This window comes from Saccostrea echinata, unplaced genomic scaffold (genome assembly GCF_033153115.1).
Source record: "Saccostrea echinata isolate AGI-Se365-2 ecotype Australia unplaced genomic scaffold, CSIRO_AGI_Sech_v1 ptg000010l, whole genome shotgun sequence".
Lineage (NCBI taxonomy): Eukaryota > Metazoa > Mollusca > Bivalvia > Ostreida > Ostreidae > Saccostrea > Saccostrea echinata.
This window is the reverse complement of record NW_026889759.1, coordinates 1,146,062-1,165,740: the sequence shown is the minus strand read 5'-3', so window position 1 is coordinate 1,165,740 and position 19,679 is coordinate 1,146,062. Positions and strand designations below refer to the sequence as shown.

The following is a 19,679-nucleotide window of genomic DNA, read 5'->3' as shown; positions in this document are numbered from 1 at the left end:
CAGTAGTTAGAGCTGAGTTCTCATCAAAGAACAGTTACTTTTGCTGATTTTTTTTTTTTTAATCGAACGACTGATTTAGATATATGCGAAACATCCCGAGGAAAATTTGAGTGTCGAGTGAAGTTCTTTTATTGCAAGCTAATTAATTTTGCTTTCAAATAAAAATATAACTGTCCTACAATGCATTGCATTGTAATGCTTGATGCACTGTCTAATTCATGCTAAGAAATCCCGTCCATTTTTCCACAGCGATGGAGTCAATAAAAGTGTAATTGATGCAAATCATCCATATTCCCTTAACGCTGGCGAGACAATTAACGGCAGGAGATTTGAGGGGGTGGATCTTAAGTTTTCCGTTTTCTTAGTAAAAGAAAAATAAACTTCTACCCCAGGAACTAGCCTCCTATGCCCCGAAAAAAGTATTTCCTCTCCAAAACCTTTATTTATTTACAAAATATGTAAAATGTACTAGACACAGGTACCAAAATTGTAAAAATAGATTGGAAGGAAATAAAAAAAATCAAAAGAAAAAAATAATAATTTTATATGTATGGAACTACAATTGAATAAGTTCATATCCTTTGGTCAATTACCGGTATAATACTTTAATAAGGCGCGCGACTTCCACAACAACCAAGTTCATCGTGCCCGATGTTAATTTATACTAGGAAAAAAGAAATATTTGGATATGGAAACACTGAAAAATTTGAAAGGCGTCTAATTTTTACTGAATAATTAATTAGTTTACTATAATTTATTTCACTTTCTTCTATTTTTTTCAACCGCATATGATTTGCATGGACCCCCCCCCCTCCAAAAACAAAAAAAAAAAAACAAAAACAAAAAAAAACAAAAAAAAAAAAACAACAAAAAACAAAACAAAAAAAACAAACAAAACGGGAAAATAGGTGCAAAGGCTTCTAAATAATAAATATTCTAGCTTTAATTTAAAACCAGTAAAACTTAGGATCCTTCCCTCAAAACTGCTGACACTAATTACCTTGCGCACATCTCCCTGGGGAAAAATCACAGATTAACGCTAATTCCGCTGTTATTGAGTTTGCTCTAAAACTAGAATGCGTACTTTTTCTTGGCATGTTGTTTATCATAATTTCATAAATTCCAATAATGATTAACTTTACATTAAATACTAAATTCACAAATTGAACATGATTTTTATGTATCTTCTGCACGCTATGTTCGCCCATCTGACATCTCCTTTCCCTGAATCCACCAAGAGTCGTGTCTGCAGGATAAACTCGAAACAGTTGATGTACATCTCTAACCGGAAGCCAAACCATTAATGTACGAGCTATTTTTTTCCGAGAAGCTGTTTACGTCAAACATGACGCGAATAATCGATTTTTAATCATAAATTATTGGAACAGTAGAATTATAACTGTCTCGGACATATTTTAGGGAAAAAGGATAGGGACATGCGGCTATTTGCTGCTGTATTTTTCGGTCTTGGGGTTGTCTTTTGTCGGGCATTTGAATTGAAGAACTTTAATTTTGGAGATCATGGGTACAATAGTGTTTTGACGTTGTTAAACGAGACCAACAAATTATGTCCAGATATCAGCCGTATTTACAGTTTGGATGAAAAGACAGTTGAAGGAAGAGATCTTGTAGTGATAGAATTTACTGCAGATACACCAGGGACACACGTTGTGGGTATGTGTTACTGCATTCCTCGTAAATGTATCTGAATAGGTCTTGAATAACATCCTGGAAAGATTGGGGGGGGGGGGGGGGGTGAGGATGAGGCTTGGCTTATTAAGCATGAAAACATAAGCATTGAGCTGAAATGTAACCAAAGTATCTTGATAACCATTAGTTAAAATAATCTAACTGTGTCTCGGGACAAGCCCTCACCATAGTTATGTTAGAATATGTCCCATATACTTGCAAGCGGATCCCCTCCGAAATGATTTTGAAGAATACAAAAGGAGTTGCACTGAAAATAACTGCCAAATTAATCATAACAAACCTTTTTGAGATGTATATGCCTTTTAACCTAAAAAATAATCCATATAAATACGAAAATTCAACTCATTTTCTCAACGTTTTTTCCTCACTTCAGATTTAATACCATGTTGACATTTGGAACTCTCTGGATTGTTCATAGAAAATGCACAGAGTTTGAGTTATCGCCTGTGTTTATTTTGCTACATTGCCAATACAAGGAACGAATTCTATTGTTAAACCGTGCCCGTAGGACAATATCATTTTAACAATAGAACATTCTATCTAGATAACCATGTGGTATATTTTGAATCCACCTCCATTATAATCTCCATTAGGAATAAACTTTCAAGTCAAAATCAGTTGCTTTAAAATTATATACATGTACTAGACTTGTAGAACAGGGACAGGAGCCAGACTTGGGGGAACAAAGTTGTACACAGAAATATACAAGCCTGCCAACTCTCCCAAGTTACCCACTTTTACGATTTTTGACACATTTATTAAGTAGGGTCTCTGATGTACTAAATCTCCAGATCTTCACTATTTAATGGTCTGATATAAGACATCTTCAAGAACAAGAGGGCTATGGTTTATAAAGTTGACAAAAAGCCTCAATATTCAGTAATTTAGGATTATTGAAATTATGGACTTTAATTTGGTGACCACAGTAAAGGGGTTTCATTTATCTGCAATTATAACATAAATACATATTCATTTGCCAAGAACACGATAAAGAGAAATGTAATTTTCAATATATTTTTCAGAGCCAAAGACCTAATGGGAACAATCTTTTTCAAAAAAAAAAAAAAAAGAGAAAAAAAATTCAGTCCAATTGTGAATTGTTGCTATCTATTATACATGAAAATTATTATGAATATAACGGAATAAGTTTGTGTGATCTTTTATGATAATATATTTGTGTTTTCCAGGAAAGCCTGAATTTAAATATGTTGGGAACATGCATGGAAATGAGGTAGTCAGTAGAGAGGTGCTACTGGCCCTTGTAGCTTATTTGTGTCAGGGTTACAGAGAGAAGAATAAAGAAGTCACATGGTTGTTACAGAAAACCCGTATTCACATAATGCCATCCATGAACCCTGACGGCTGGGAGTTAGCTAACTCACGCCCAAGAAAGGTAAAATGATACTGTAAAGATGATTATAGGAGGTCTGTACTTATTATCACTAATAATGAAAACTTAAATGATAAATTGTAGTTACAATAAGTACACATATACTCACTGATTTGCTGTGTTGCTTAGCCTCTTCGGAGGAACTGAGGTGCATAGCCTTTTTGTGTTCTGTATGTTTAATTAAGATACTAATGACAGCAAGTTAGTTGTTGAAGAATTTCAACATAGCAAGGCACACAAATGTTTGAAATTTTATTTTATTTTAGCAAATGATTAGGCACCTATGCTTTTTTACGCTACAAGTACCAGGGTATTTGAAATTCAAGAACAACAAAGTTGACATGCAAGCATTTATACATCCTTTGTAGATTTCTTCTGGAAGCAATGCCATTTAAAAACAAAAATTCTTTTAAGACTTTTTAGAGTGTTATGTAGATAAAAAATGGTAACAAAGGATAAAAGAAAAAAAACAAATCTATGTGGAAAAAAAATGTACAAGGCCTTTTAGGGCAGAAAACATTTTGCAATGCTTATTGAACTGTATGAGTTATATTTCTTACTTGAAACAGGGTCAAATAAGTAAACAAAAAATTCACAGCTGTTCAATAATGTATATTTTTAGACTGTTTCTTTTATTTATTGAAATCCTATAAGGGAATATTTGGATAATGGGAAGAAAAGAATGGCATTACAACACATTTTAATCATTTTTAGCTCTACTGGTCAGAGACCAGAAGAGCTTATGCAATAGTAAGGTGTCTGTTGTCCATCTAGCTGTCTGTATGTCCATCTCTCTGTCTATTAACAATTTTTCAAAACACTACTCCTCCTACAATTTTGGTCTGATTATAATATAACTTGACACACAAGTAGACTACACTAAGGGACATAATTGTTTTTATCAGTTTTTGATATCGATGAATGATGTTGCCATGGTTACTAAAAGTAGAAATTTCTGTGAAATACATTCAAAAAGCTACTCCTCCTACAGCTTTAGTCTGATTGCAATAAAAAAATGTAGAGATCAGTGGTAATATGACAGGATGCATGTTGTTGACAGCATAGTCATCCTACTGTCTTTACATTTTTGACAACTTTAAAGCATGACAATATGAGAATAAGGGACATTAATATGTAAAACAATGAAGACTTGTTGATTATTCTTTAAAGTGTGAATTAATTAGGGCCCCACAAGGATTTGCGGGTGCCCTATAGTAATCACTGTCTGTCTATCTGTCTATCTGTCTGTCTGTCCGTCTGTCATTCTTCCGTCTACAAATTTTCTGTTTTTTTCTAATAACTTATTTTAGGGTTGACCAATTAACTTCAAATTTTGTTTGTTGGTTGAATAGGCAGTAAGACATATTTTGATGCTAAGTTTGGTTCTCTGTGTCGTCTGGTTTGGAGCTGGGGTGGTGGGGTAGATTCCTTAACTTTATATAAGAGTGAATTGGCAAAGAGAGATAACTGCTGAGAATGTTCCTATTGTAAACTAGGAAAGGCTGCAATGAGTCTCTTGGGATTAATTAACTCTCCTCTTGAAAAAAATCCAAAGCATTTATCTTTATCTGCCACATTGAGATTAATTAACACCTCTGTCTGCAAACGTAGTTTGTTTTGAAGTTAAGGTCAATTCTGCATGATGTTTACATTCTCTGAAATGTGGATTGAAATAATGTTCATACTTTATTTTGGTAAAATACACAATGAGTTATGATTTTATTGAATTCTAAAAACAAGATATAGATAAAGATATCTTTTTTATTATTATTTTATTTTTTTCTTTTTGCCTTATGTAAATTCAAGCATACTATTTATTTTAACAAGTATTCAGATAATAACCTCATTCTATCATTGCTGAAAAAGTTCTTATTGTAAACTTATAAGGAAAGGTTGAGAGAGCAGTATAATTAATCCCCTGGGTTTGATTATCTTGCTGGTTGCAGAAAATTTTAGAGGGTTATCTTTCTGTCACTTTAAGATTGATTAACACCTTTGTCTGCACCTGTTGTTTGTTTTGAAGTTAAGGTCAAGCCTGGGTGATATTTGCATTCACTGAAGACTGGCATTTTAGAAAACACATGCTTCATTCTTCTTTAAATATACATTTAATTGAGTTATTATAGAAATGATGTTTTTTACTGCCTTATGTAAATACAAGGATACTATTTACAGGTTGTTGGATGTTTTAGCAGTTGCTGTTGCTTATTCTTCTTTATATATTGTCGCCCGCGTGGCACAGTGGTTAGAGCGTCTGCTCTAGAGACGCGAAGTAAGGAGTTGATCATTACGTCGCGGGTTCGAATCCCACTGTGGGACGTGGAGACCGGTCCTTCGGATGAGACCGTATAAACCGAGGTCCCGTGTCGCAGTAGGTGCTGGCACGAAAAAGATCCCTCACTGCTCATTGGCCGTAAGTGCAGAGTATAGGACAAAATTTGCAGCTCTCCACCGGTAATGGTGGCGTCTCCATATGAGTGAAAAAATTCTCGAGAGGGACGTTAAACAACATACAATCAATCCATCAATCTTTATATATTTTTAAATTTTTGTAATCAAGTAAAATTCTCATCCCCTAATCTGCACCCTTATATTTCTACCCCTCGGCGGGGCCCTTGCTGACTGGTCAGATTTCTAGTTAATAATGAGGTTAGAATAAACATGAAATAAATTTCATTTGTTGACATGACAGAAAATTCCCATTTATTCTTTTTTTGACACTATTATTCCAATTGAATTGGTACCGGACCCATTCCCAATGGATAGCAAAAAATTGCTGACTTTAAAAAAGATACTTTTTCTACAGTTTGGTCTGATTTTAATATAACTTAGCATGCAAATAGACTATACTCTTATACACAATTGTCTTCTTCATTTTTTGATTTTGATGAATGATGTTGCCATGGTTACTAAAAATAGAAATTTCTTGAAAATTCTTTCAAAAAGCTACTCCTCTTACAGTTTTAGTCTGATTGCAATAAATCTTGACACAAAAAGTGATTAAACCATCATGGTATGGATCATTATTCTATTTATTGCTGTTGTCCAAGTGCTACTTTTCTCTTCCTTTGTTATAAGTACTGTACAAACCAGTAGAGCTACAGTCTCATCAGAGACTTCTGGTTTGAAATAGAAGTAATACTTAGATAACCATTTAAGCCCATAAGCCATTTATGATTAGGTCACCACACAAGGGCTCTGAATACAAATGCTAATTTGTATGCCAGATCTTGTGTCTGCACTTGTATAAAGTTAACATAAATGTAGGCATAGTGAGAGACATATAATTATCATGTTTCTTTTGACAATTTTCTTGTATATGATGTATCATCAGCAGGGCTAGAAATATTTTGTTTTTCACTGGTCACTTGGGCTATTACCTTAAATTTTTACTGGTCAACTTAGTACTTTCACAGTCCCACTGGGCCAGTAGATTTTAAAAAAGACTGGCCCTAAACCATAATAATAATAGTAATATTTTGTCTATATTGCGTTACTTAACAGTACAACTTAACAAAACAAGAAACGACAGAACTTGGACACACAACCCTTTCAAGTTCACCTGCCCGACTGTGAATGGATATTGTTATGCATAAAAATACACTGACGCAAAGGGCACATGCCCTCTGCAATGTACTAGCCCAGATTGAAAATTCACTTGCCCCAGACTAGCAGGCCATCAATTATTTCAAGCCCTATGTCAGTTAGATTAACAGTTTCAAACTTTTGAAGATCTGAATAGGCCTTTTTAATGTGGTTCTTTCATTTCCTCTGAGTTTTACTAAATCAAAATTAAAGTTTTTGTCTTCTTCAGAATGGAAAGAAGCCATGGTTGGATGGCAGAGCTAATGCCAACAATGTGGATTTGAACAGAAACTTTCCGGAAGTAGACAAGTTGGAATACAAATATGAGAAACTGAAGGATGGACTAAACAATCACATAATGACACTGAATAAAGCTCTTAGCACACCGGTAAGAATTTGCTTGCTTTTGTCATTTTTAATGAAAAATTATTCAAGAAAAGACTACGGTTGATAGAAGTACACACTCATATACATGTACTTGTATGCATTTTTAATTTTGATGAACAATGCTGTTGTGGTTACTGAATATAGAATAACTTTCAAAATAACTTCAAGATGCTAATCTTTCTATAGATTTTGCCTTATTATCCCCCCACTTTTGAGAAAGCGAGAGGACATTAAATCTTATTTGTCTGTCAGTCTCTCTGTCTGTCACAAAACTTTAACCTTGGTCAACTTTGATAGGGCTTTCATATTTCACATGTACATTACCTGTTACAAGAAATTTATTTCCAAATATATTATGATTTTTGACCCTGTGACCTTGAAGTTTGACGTACTTTTCAAAAATATTAACATTGATGATAACTTTGAATTAGAGAAGATAGGGCTTTCATATTTGATATGTACATTACCTGTGACAAGACCTTTCCAAATGTACGGTGGTTTGGACCTCAAGATCTTGACCTTGAAATTTAACCTACAGTACTTTTCAAAAATTTTTAACATTGATCGTAACTTTTGAATGAGAGAAGATGAGGCTTTCATATTTTATGTACATGTACATTCCTTGTGACAACAGCTTTCAGAAAAAAAACATAGTAATTTTGACTTTATGACCTTGACCTAGAAGTTTTAACTTTGGTCATAACTTTAGCTCTAGAACTCTAGAACAGGTCTGGATGATTTCTATAAAGGGAAGTCAAGAATGATAACCTTAAATTGCTATAAATACATAGAATAAACATGGTTCCGATTCTTCTGACCAATCAGTTAACAACATTTAGACAAACACATGAGAAAATAAATAAAACACATGTGGTTTTAAACTTTGCTCAAAAGAGTTTTTTCGATGAAACTTTTTGTAAACTTTATTTACATGTAGGAATAATGCAGCATACATAACAATTCTACCATGAACCAGCAGAACTTGAATGCTTAGAATAAACTCTAAGTGGGTTTAAAATCTGTCACTATAAAATTCATTTACATTTATCAACAAAATTAAAATACCTAATGAAATTTTTACATGGTTATACATGTATAGCTGACTCTCTTTACAGCATCTTGCTCCAGAGACAAGAGCAGTGATTAAGTGGTTATATTCTATTCCATTTGTGTTATCCTCTAACCTCCATGGAGGAGACTTGGTGGCCAATTACCCTTATGATGAATCTCGTGATTACAGCAAGACCTCCCAGTATTCAGCCTCTCCTGATGATGTTCTCTTCAGGTAACTGTAGGCTTGCAGCTTTCAAGTCATCATGAGCAAGGGAAACTTATTTTTTAAGTGTCTGTCTGTGTCATCAAAAATTTTCAATTATGTTATTTCCTTGGTATTTATGTAGTGGTACAGGTATTAAGAAAAGTGTCTCCTAAGTAATTTTCAAACTTGAGTAAAAATTTTATTTGAAATTTGAGAAAATTTTGTTTTGGCAGAGCCAGTTATCCAGTACTTTTACCTATCCAAGAAAGTGACTGGTACAATATTCTGGAACTATAAGATTGAAATAAATGTTTTACTTTGTTATGCCTTGCAAATTATAGTGTTTATTTGTCATTTCTGTCTTCCATTCTGTCCTTACATTCTTCCGTCTGTCACACTTTGCAATTTAGCTCAGTTTCAAAGACAGCTCAAAATATTTTTATCAGAATTCATTCTTTAATACATAGTGATAAGAGGTATTCAACAGTGTAATTTTCTGACCTTGACTTTTTCTATGATCTTGACTCCATTTTTAGCTTATGCCATTATGCGATAGTAAGTTGTCCGTCGTCCTTCTGTCTGTAAACAATTTTTCAAAACGCTACTCCTCCTACAGTTTTAGTCTGATTTCAGTATAACTTGGCATAAAAGTAGACTATACTAAGGTACATAATTTAATGCATCGGTTTTTGATTTTGATGAATGGTTTTGCCATGGTTACTAAAAATAGAACTTTCTGTGAAATTCATTTAAAATGCTACTCTTCCTACAGTTTTGGTCTGATTTCAATATAACTTGGCACACAGGTAGACTACACTAAGATACATAATTTAGAGCATCAGTTTTTGATTTTGATGAAAGGTGTTGCTATGGTTAATAAAAATAGAACTTTCTGTGAAATTCATTTAAAATGCTACTCTTCCTACAGTTTTGGTCTGATTTCAATATAACTTGGCACACAGGTAGACTACACTAAGATACATAATATAGAGGATCGGTTTTTGATTTCAATGAACAGTGTTGCCATGGTTACTAAAGATAGAAATATCTGTGAAATTCCTTTAAAATGTTACTCCTCCTACAGTTTTGGTCTGATTTTATTATATTTTTGACATACAAGTAGACGACACAAAATACATAATTTAGAGCATCGGTTTTTGATTTCAATGAACAGTGGTGCCATAGTTACTGAAAATAGAAATTTATGTGAAATTCCTTTAAAACACTACTCCTCATACAGTTTTGGTCTGATTTCAATATAACTTGGCACACAAGTAGACTACACTAAGGTACATAATAGTGTATATCGGTTTTTAATTTCAAAGAATTGTGTTGCCATGGTTACTTAAAATTAGTGATGGGAATCAGTAAGAATTTCATAATCGATGATCGGGTTACTCTATGTAACTAATTATCAATTATAATCAGACATTTACAAAGTCTCTCAATTTTAGTTAGTTAATTAAATGGTAAGAATGGGTAAATGACTACTTTCTGCACATAATATGTATTTGTTGTTTATTTTGCTGAATAAGAATAAATGGATATCATCTGAGTGTTTTATTAAGTGTGTATCTGTTTTTCTTTAATTTTTCTTTATACACTGTACAGATATAAAATGGGCATCTATACCTGGGAATGTGCTTTGTTACCCAGGTATGGATACAATTCTGACTGTCTGGCCATTATGATACCCAAATAAGTTAATAGATGTATAAGTTGCAGCTGGAATATTTAGCTTAAAAACTATTACGCTTGTTTAAAAAATTAATAAACTGATTAATCAGAATAAAAATTTTGTAATTGAGCGCTTGAATTATGCCAGCAATCGACTGATTTTCGATTATAATTGATGATTGGAACACCACTACTTAAAATAGAAATTTCTGTGAAATACTTTCAAATGCTACTCCTCCTCCAGTTTTGGTCTGATTTAAATATAACTTGGCATGCAAGTAGACTACATTTAGATACATAATTCTATTAATTTATTGCTGCATGTTGCAAAGTTTCAAATCCAAGTGCTACTTTTCCTTTGTTAAACGTACAGACTAGTAGAGCTGCAGTCTCAACAGAAACTTTCTGGTTCATTTTGTGTTTAGCTCAGTGTCAAAGAGACTATTCAAGATATTTTATGGAAACTTATTCTCTAATACATATTGATGAGAACTATTGACATATGTCAAAAGTTTCTGACTTGATCTTCCCTCTAATCTTGACCTCATTATTCCTCAACTTGCATTGACCTTAGTTTCAAAGATTTTTATCACGTCTCAAAATTTTTTGTTAAGACAAAGTTTAAATGTTTTTAAATCATATATTTAAAAATCTTTGCTAGAAAATTAATATTGTTGATGTTTCAGCAATTCAAAGTTTGAATTTCTCAATTTGCATATTTTTTTTATCGCCGATGCTATGCGCCATTGCTCTGACGTCATAGGTGTCAATCCTGATAAAGTACTTATTGTGTATACAAAACGGCTCATTCGTTGTGTCTATTAAACTTGTTTGTAAATAAAGAAGTGATAATTGGATAATTGACAGCTAGTAAGATATAATTTGTGGCTTTAGGATGCACAAATGTGCACAAGAAAGGTTTAAGGAAGACTTTTTTTCCACATTTCCTTGACTTGGTCGAGAAGTGAAAGGGGGGCCTTTTTTCTGCAAACGCAAGGGCTTTGTCTCCATTCAAAGCAATTGTTTATGCCCGATCACAATTTTTTTTCTGTACTATAAAATATTTTAAGGACATGGTACCTTTTTAAAATGAAAAAAAAATACCCAACACGCATTTTTAAAGTCGCACAGAATCTAGTACATGCTAGTAGGAATGTTGTGAACTTCGTAATGGCATACGGCACCATCGTAATGGCATACGGCACCATTGAACAGTGTTGAAGAAATGTCATTTCTAGTACATGATATTCACTGGAACAGACAGAATATTTATATTCAGTTTATTACAACAATGAAGAAGTTGAAGAAATTCAGATATTTATAAATATTTATGAAGTCCAACTTTAGTTACTCATTCTATTTAGTCGGAAGTCCCGAATTGTCAACGGCTTTGTCTTCGGTGTCCTCTCCTATTGTCGGCATTTTTTCTTGGTTATTTCTCTCTGCTAGACAGTCATACATAAAAAGTAGACCGTCTATAACTAAAAGAATATCGTCAATGTCAAAATTTCCACCGACCTTGTTGTGTAGTGTATATTATTAACGTCAAAATCTATTTGATACATTTTTTTCACGATAAGCTTTACGAGTTCTAATTGACCACTGACACCTATGACGTTTCAGTACCACATGACCCCTATCTAATTAGTGGAGATTTTTACTTCGAGATCTCTATATTACGGGTGTTTTATAGCCTAATTATGACTGTTTTTAAAGTTATTTCATAATTAAACGATAATTATATGTTTCAAGAATATAATAGTGTTTCATTTTTAAAACATTTAGATACTTGATAAAAACCCTTTAAGATATTTTAATCAGACTTCATACACTGATACAAAATTGGTAAGAGCCATTCAATTGTGCCATTATTTTCTGATCTTGACTATTCTTATGACCTTGACTTCACTTTTCCTCATTTTACATTTACTTTAGTTTCAAAGAAACTGTTCAAGACATTTTCAGCAATCTTTTCAGACATTTGTTCACATATGTCCTATGGACATATTTCTAGTATATGTACATGTATATGACTTTTGATTCATATCATCATCTTTTCTATCATGTTGTATGATGTGACCTTCCTATTAATTTGTACCGGATATATGCATTTCAATTTTCTAAGTTTGATTCATCAAATCTGCACATACCTTCCATTCTGTACTTTGTGATATTAACTTTTTATTATTTCTTGATTTTTTTTCAGTGTGAGTCATCCAGTATTTTACAATTTGTTATGTCAACTATCAAGTATTTTAACATCTTTTGCACTTAGCATCACCATTTTTCCTGTGAGACCTTTCATTTTCATCATATCTCTTATTTTTTATTCACATAATTTTGTAGATATTTGGCAAAATCCTATTCAAAGTTTCACCCATCCATGTCAGATCCAATGCGTACACCATGTGACATGTCAGGTGATCAAGATCTGCCAGAATTCAAGGATGGAATTACCAATGGTGCAAAGTGGTACTCTGTTGCTGGGGGTATGTTATACATAAGAACAGTATTTAGTTGTTGATAGAATCAAGTTCATTAGAGTTGCTCATTCATTAAAAAATCAAAGAAAATAATTGGAAGGGGGGGGGGGGAATATTGATATATTAAGGGTAAGTTTTTGATTATAACAATTCCACAACTTTTCCATACAAAGTTCCCCCTACTCTGAATTTAGGACATTTTTTAAGTATCTTTCCCTTTCAATAAGTGGATGGACCTACATTGGACCTAGGTATTTTACTACCGGTATTAGGAAATCCTCTTGTTTCACCATTTCTTCATGTATGAAAGTAACAAGATTTGTGTAGTATAATAGTAGTTATATTCTTCTTGTTAAATGTCAAAAAATAATCTTATTAAAACTGTTCTTGTCATAGGAATGCAAGATTTTAATTACCTGGCCACAAACTGCTTTGAGATCACACTGGAACTAGGATGTAACAAATTCCCGTACCCTAAAGAGGAAAAGAAGTATTGGGAGGACAATAGAGAGGCTCTCGTTAATTACATGTTTCAGGTGTCACAGTCATACATTCATTTAAGTCTTCTTATACATTAAAAAAAGTTTAATATTGATAAACCTTTATCTACATGTATATTGCATGTACAAATTGGTTTAACACAAATTGTCCCCATACATCAAATCATTTTCTACCAGTATTCAAATCATTTTTTTTTTCAGAAAATGAATAATATGAATATATTGACTGTTTATCTATAGTATTTCATCTTTACTACTTGAATCAGGTACATATTGGTATCAAGGGTGTAGTTGAGTCCAATGGGAAGAAAGTTCCTAATGCTACTATCAAGGTGATAAATATGACATCAGGATCACCGATAAAGCATGATGTCCTCTCAGGTAAGAGACAGAGTTCATAATTACCAGCAGAAAGTCTGTTCACAGCCTTATTGTATTCATTATCATATCATACCAACAAGTTCAAGCTGATAAAAATTACACCTGAGTACAATACCAATCACCTCCCTAATTCTGCTCAGTTTTCCTAATACAGCTAGTGCACCTTCAGTTATCTAGACACCAGATATCCGAACGCTTTAGCTACTGGATGATTTTTCTTGGGAATGGAAATATTAGCATTATTTTGTCTCGTTTATCCAGAATTCCCTGTTCCAGGCCCTGGGGCCATTAAACTTAGACGAGCTCACCTTTGATCACAGTCTCACTTTTATCAAAGGAATTAATAGCGGAAAAGTGAGACTGAGATCAAAAGGGAGCTTGTCTATGTTTTATGGCCCCAGGGCCAGATCCAGACGATCATTTTTTTTTTTTTACCATGAAATGCTTTTTTATGTCATATTTTGGTATACTTATGCAGACAGTAATTATACCCCCGCTCCGGATGAGAGGGGGGTATACTGTTTTACCCTTGTGTGCCTGTCTGTCTGTCCGTTACAAATTTTCATCGCAGTTTTCTCAGCAACTACTCATCACATTGATTGAAATTTTAGCACACTCTTTGTTTAGGCATGTCATATGGTGGGATTCATTTTTGTGCGAATCTGATGTCAACTTACTGTTTATCTGTGCATCTGTCTGTACCGTACATAACAAATTTTGGTTGCAGTTTTCTCAGCAATTACTCATCGCAGATGCTTGAAATTTTAGCACACTCTTTGTTTAGGCATGCCATATGGTGGGATTCATTTTTGTGCGAATCCGATGTCAACTTCCTGTTTATCCCTGTGTCTGTCTGTACCATACATAACAAATTTTGGTCACAGTTTTCACAGCATCTACTTATCGCAGATGCTTAAGAGTTCAGCACACTCTTCGTTTAGGCATGTCATTTGGTGGAATTTATTTTTGTACGAATCTGATGTCAACTTCCTGTTTATCCCTGTGTCTGTCCATAAATGAACTTGTGTATTTACATCAGAGCGGGGGTATTATTAGTGAGCATTGGCTCACAGACCTCTTGTTTTTTAACTGGTCTTTCAACTTGTCTGAGCTGGATGTTAAGTGTTGTAAACACACTGGCCTGGCTGTTTTGGTTTAAAAAGTCAATCAACCTTGACCTGCTACATTGACTAGCTGCGAGATTAATTATTGGTTGTTTTTGAGATGCACGCATATGACTACTCTTCTCGGACATGTGTGAAATAATTACACTTCTGTATTGAAATAATCTTAAAATTCTATAGGTTATTTGTAATGGCAAAATATTTACAGTTAGAATACATTTTTAACATTGATTTTATTTATTGCTGTTTATAGACCTGACTCTGCAGAGCTTTATAATGTCGTTCTTTATGCACATTTATCAAACATGTTTTTTCTAGTCTAAATCAGTAAATGTTGATGATAATTTATAAAAAAAATCACATTCAATCAATAACTTGAATCAAATTTAAATGATTACTAATGCAATATCGCTCAGAAGATGAGCATGTGTGCAATTATGTCAGATTTAGTATGAATAAATGTTCTCTAGGTTTATTGTCAGTTTGTTGGGGTAAATTCAAATCTCTTCCTGACAGGTGCTTATGTATATTACAGTATTTAATACAATAAAACTTATTAATATAATGCAGATAATATAGCATCATTCACTATTGTCAGTGGTACAAAAGGTCGTCATATTGCTGAAATTGAGGCAATTCCGTCATTCGGATGCTTCACCTATCCCGATGATTCTGACTTAGAACCAAAGCATCCGGATAAATGAAGCTCCCCTGTGTTTTTAAGATTTATGAGACTATATGGTTATCCCCAGCTGAAGATGTCAAAGATACTGTGTAGCTTTGAAAATTTTAAAATAGTATGTTAATCATTTAAGGACTTTGGCAAGGTTCCTGGCGTTCGTATAGAATTTTTCAAGAACTCTTTGAGTAGGTGTTATGGCACTTAACATGTTATATTCTCATACATTTAACCCACCAAGTCATCCTTCCCTTTTAGATTTTGTCAAATCAATGTTTTTACAATTCTCAATGCATTTCCTATGTACAATGTTGATAAAAAGGACTTATATAATTTTTCACCATAAGATTTCTCCAAAACTCATTTATCTCATAAAGCTTATGTTTTATATAAATTATTGTATCCTCGTTTCCTATGACATCTATATATTTTGGCTGAAAATGCAAATATAGAAACAAGACACAGATATACCAGCACCGTTCTTTGTTTTTGAGTTACTTCCCTTAGATTCTATTATTATTATACGCCCGTCTTTAGACAGGACGTATTATGTTATGGCGTTCATGTCCGTCCGTCTGTCTGTCTGTTAGCTTTTCTCGTGTCCGGCTCATAACTTTAATACTATTAGGCCTAGGATTATCAAACTTTGTCAGCTGATACTTCTTGGGTAGACGGTGTGTCGCGCACAAAAAGTAGGTCGTTCTGACCTTTAATTAAGATGCTATGACCAAATATGGAAAAATCCTGTCCGGCTCATAACTAGAAAACTATTAGACTTAGAATCATCAAACTTGGCCAGTTTATTCATCTTAGGTAGAAGGTGTGTCGCGACCTATTTCAAGGTCACTGTGACCTTTAATTTAAGTGAGATTTTAAAAAAAACTGTCTTTTTACTATTATATTACACAATCCCCAAAAATGTAAAAGTGTTGCAGTATCCTTATTAAAAAAATGTTAAAATCAAGAAAATACTTATTTTTTTCATTATATACTTTACAGCAATCTATAACAAATATAATGTTACAAGAGAAATTCCACCTCTCCCATGGGTGTAATTATCAAGCACTGGTCAAGGAGAATTTTGATAACAGAAAATTGCATGTCAAATTAGAGAGAAATTAATGAGTTTAGTGTGAGGAGCTAACTGGTAGAGCATCTCTGATCAAGCAGGTGTTATCTATATCTCTTGGGAATTGGGCAGAGGAATCAGCCATGTTGGATTACATAGTTTTTGTGGGCTAGCCTAACTTTTAAAATGAATTTGGTGAAAAGTAATTAAAACTAATTTGATATTGTATTATATGTATTATTTAAACTAATTTGATATCTTATATTAAACTAATTAATTAAAACTAATTATACTCGGAAGGGGGGGGGTGATATTGGAATTAGCATGCTGGTTCTCCATATGAATTGCAGCTTAAAACCAGTCTGACATTGAGTCTTAAAAAAAAAAATCAAGTATTTCAAAAAAAAAGTTTTAATTATGGTAGATTAGTCCCTACAAATGTAAGAGTCAAGCAGAAACCTTATTAAAAATGTTGCATCAAGATTACATTTTTTTTTCTTTTTATAAATCTTTGTAACAAATTGAAAAAAAAATCTTTGTTTTCAAATTTAATTTCAGTATGACATAAATATGCATTTTAATTGCACTACAAAGCAGATAGCGCAGATATGGCCATTCATCCCTTGGGAGTAATGAGTGGACATGCATCCAGTAAAAGATTAATTAATGAGTTCAGTGTAGGAAGGCTAGCTGTCTCAATCATTTCTGTTAGAGCATATCTGATCAAGCACTTCTTTTCTGTATCCTTTGGGAATTAAACAGAAGAACTGCTGGTCAGTTTATAGCATATTTCATTTGATGGCCAGTCTTTTATTTTAAAATTAATTTGGTATAGATTAAGTTGTCAAGATAAATTCATATTGAATAATATGATATTTTTATTTAATTTTTTGAAAATATCAACTAACAAATTTCAGAGCATCATGTCTCACAAATATGAAAAGGGGGGGGGGGGGGGGGGGGCTGCAGATGGGCATTTGTCAAGCTCTAACACAACCAGTTGACGATCTATAATGTAATATTTGTTATAATTCATGCCTACACCACAGGAAATGTATAAACAAATATTATAAGGAATGGAAAAATCATGGAAATCTGTGTATCAAGGTTGACTTGATTTTCTTGCACTCTAAAATGTTTGTGATAATTGAACAATATTTGACGGGCGTATCATGCTGTGGCGGGGCACTTTATTCATAATGGTAAAGAGACTGATGGACTGTTTCTATAATGTAATCTACTTTATTGGAAACATAATTGTTATAAAAATATTGGCATGGATTTGTTTTTAATTTTTGTTCATATTTACTAAATAGTGCTTCATTCGCAAGACCTAGAAATTGTTCTCAGCATTTGTCACATCTTTGCCCTTCCCAGCATAGCTATGATAAATAATGCTTTGTTGACTGTCTGTCCCTTGAGTACAATGTCAAACAAAGCCACCACTGCTTTTCTTTCTTGCTGCAGAGATGATTCTACCCATTCAAGGAAGCACACATGCTTCTATTTACCGCTGTAACATATGCTTTATTCGTTTTCACTGTGTAGAGAATTCTACATGGGAGATCACTCTCGGTCACAGTTTTATAAGTGAAAAAACCCGTGAATTAAACTTTTTTTCTCCAGATAACTGTGACTTGCCAATGTCCTTAAGATGACAAATTTTTTGATATTTTTTTTTGATTTTGCACATCAAAATTGTGAATTTTGATTATCCAAAATCAATTTATTTACATTATACAATAATTACTTCCATTGACCTTGTTTTGGAATTGTAATATACATTGTTTATTGCAGGAAAGCTAGGAGACTACTATCGCTTACTCATGAATGGAGACTACAAAATCAGAGTTGTTGCTGATGGATACTATCCTGAAGAGCGTTGCGTTACTGTGTCAAATAAACACATGAAAGAAGCTCAGGTGGTGGATTTTAACCTGACGCCTTCCTCCAGTAAGGAGCCAGAGAGACGCAATGACTGTGTTCCCAGCAGGCAATTGGACTTGGATGGCGGGATGGAGCAGAAACTCCAAGACTCTCTGTATGATAGGGTGAGACCACACTTCATGAACTTCTTCAGCTTGAATTTTTTTTTTACAGCATTTCTTTTTCATAAGTCATTCTGATTAAATTAAGCAGTGCGCAAGTATTTCTACTGGTCTGGTGGTGCAGTATATTATTACAGAAATACTTGTCTAATCTGGACATAAAAATCTTGCCTGTTCTGTTGTTTAAAATGTCTAATTCTACAAATTTCCATGGAACCAGTGGTGTCCAGATAAGTTTTGCTGTATTTCATAATGTTTCTTGAGAATTGCAGAATTTTTCTTAATATGGATGTCAAGAAGAATTAAGTTGTCTTATTCAGTTTTTATGTCTTTCAGATATATGGTGACTATGTTTACAACACCAATGATTACCAACTGTACGACTACCTGAAGAGGATCCTGAGACCTGTCATTGGAATTTAATGTTATCTGTCTGAAATCTCCATCATCAGTCAAGGTGGTGGTAGCATTCACTTACAATAAACACTGGACCAAAAAAAAGTAAATTAAATGCAACATTTAAAAAGATCTTCTTAACCTGTTAACAATATCCCCCGAGTTGTAAACAGTTTTATGAGTGGGAAATTATTCTTGTTTTTAACAAACATTTTATGATGGCTAAATCTTCATTGTTGTAGGATATAAACACAAATGGTATTTTTATATATTTATATATTTTCAAGAAGAGGATAGCAAAATTTGATCCCAGTTGTATGACAAGTTGAGGCAGTTATTTTTCCATTGATATATCAATATCTACAAAAACCTACTGTATAATGCATTATTTTTACTGCTGTAAATTTTTAAGTTAATCAAAGGTCATGTTTTCTGTATTCATCAGAGTGAATGCTGTTAAAAAATTGAAATCAGAATATATATATATATATATATATATATATATATATATATATATATATATATATATATATATATATATATATATATATATATATATAATTTGAAGCCAAAAAATACCTGCTTTTGAGCACTTAAAAGAGTTGTACATGTATGTTTTCAATTATTATAAAGTGTAGATTTACTTGTCAGATTAGGGTAATTTTCCAGACTGTTTCTCTCAAGGTTTCAAAAACAGTGTATTGACATTTTTAGTACTAAAACTATGGGCTCAGTTATCTGACACTTTACTCTGTGATGAAAGGTCAAATAACATCAAGTATTAACATGGCAAGGTCACAAGTGAGAAACAGCAGAGATGCCAATCCTTATGATTTTGGAGAAGGTTACGCTTTCATAGCTGTCCATGCACCTGCAGTTTTCACCATTATAATACAAAAGTCATAGTCCTAACAGCACTTGCTTGTATTGTCAATGTCTTTTTATGCTAACTTGCAATCTAGATCATTTGAAAGTAATTAAACTCAAAATAT

At 33.1% G+C, this 19,679-nt stretch overlaps 1 protein-coding gene across 1 annotated transcript; it reads left to right on the top strand.

The window, feature by feature from the left end:
• Window positions 1-1,312: 1,312 nt before the first annotated feature.
• On the top strand, window positions 1,313-19,175 carry LOC133184106 (carboxypeptidase E-like). Its single transcript, XM_061318959.1, has 9 exons — window positions 1,313-1,674; window positions 2,898-3,103; window positions 6,915-7,073; window positions 8,188-8,357; window positions 12,354-12,496; window positions 12,887-13,026; window positions 13,257-13,371; window positions 18,041-18,294; window positions 18,628-19,175. Exons 1-9 carry the CDS (start codon window positions 1,437-1,439, stop codon window positions 18,712-18,714), a joined length of 1,512 nt encoding a protein of 503 aa, XP_061174943.1. The 5' UTR covers window positions 1,313-1,436; the 3' UTR covers window positions 18,715-19,175.
• The last annotated feature ends 504 nt before the right edge of the window (window positions 19,176-19,679 follow it).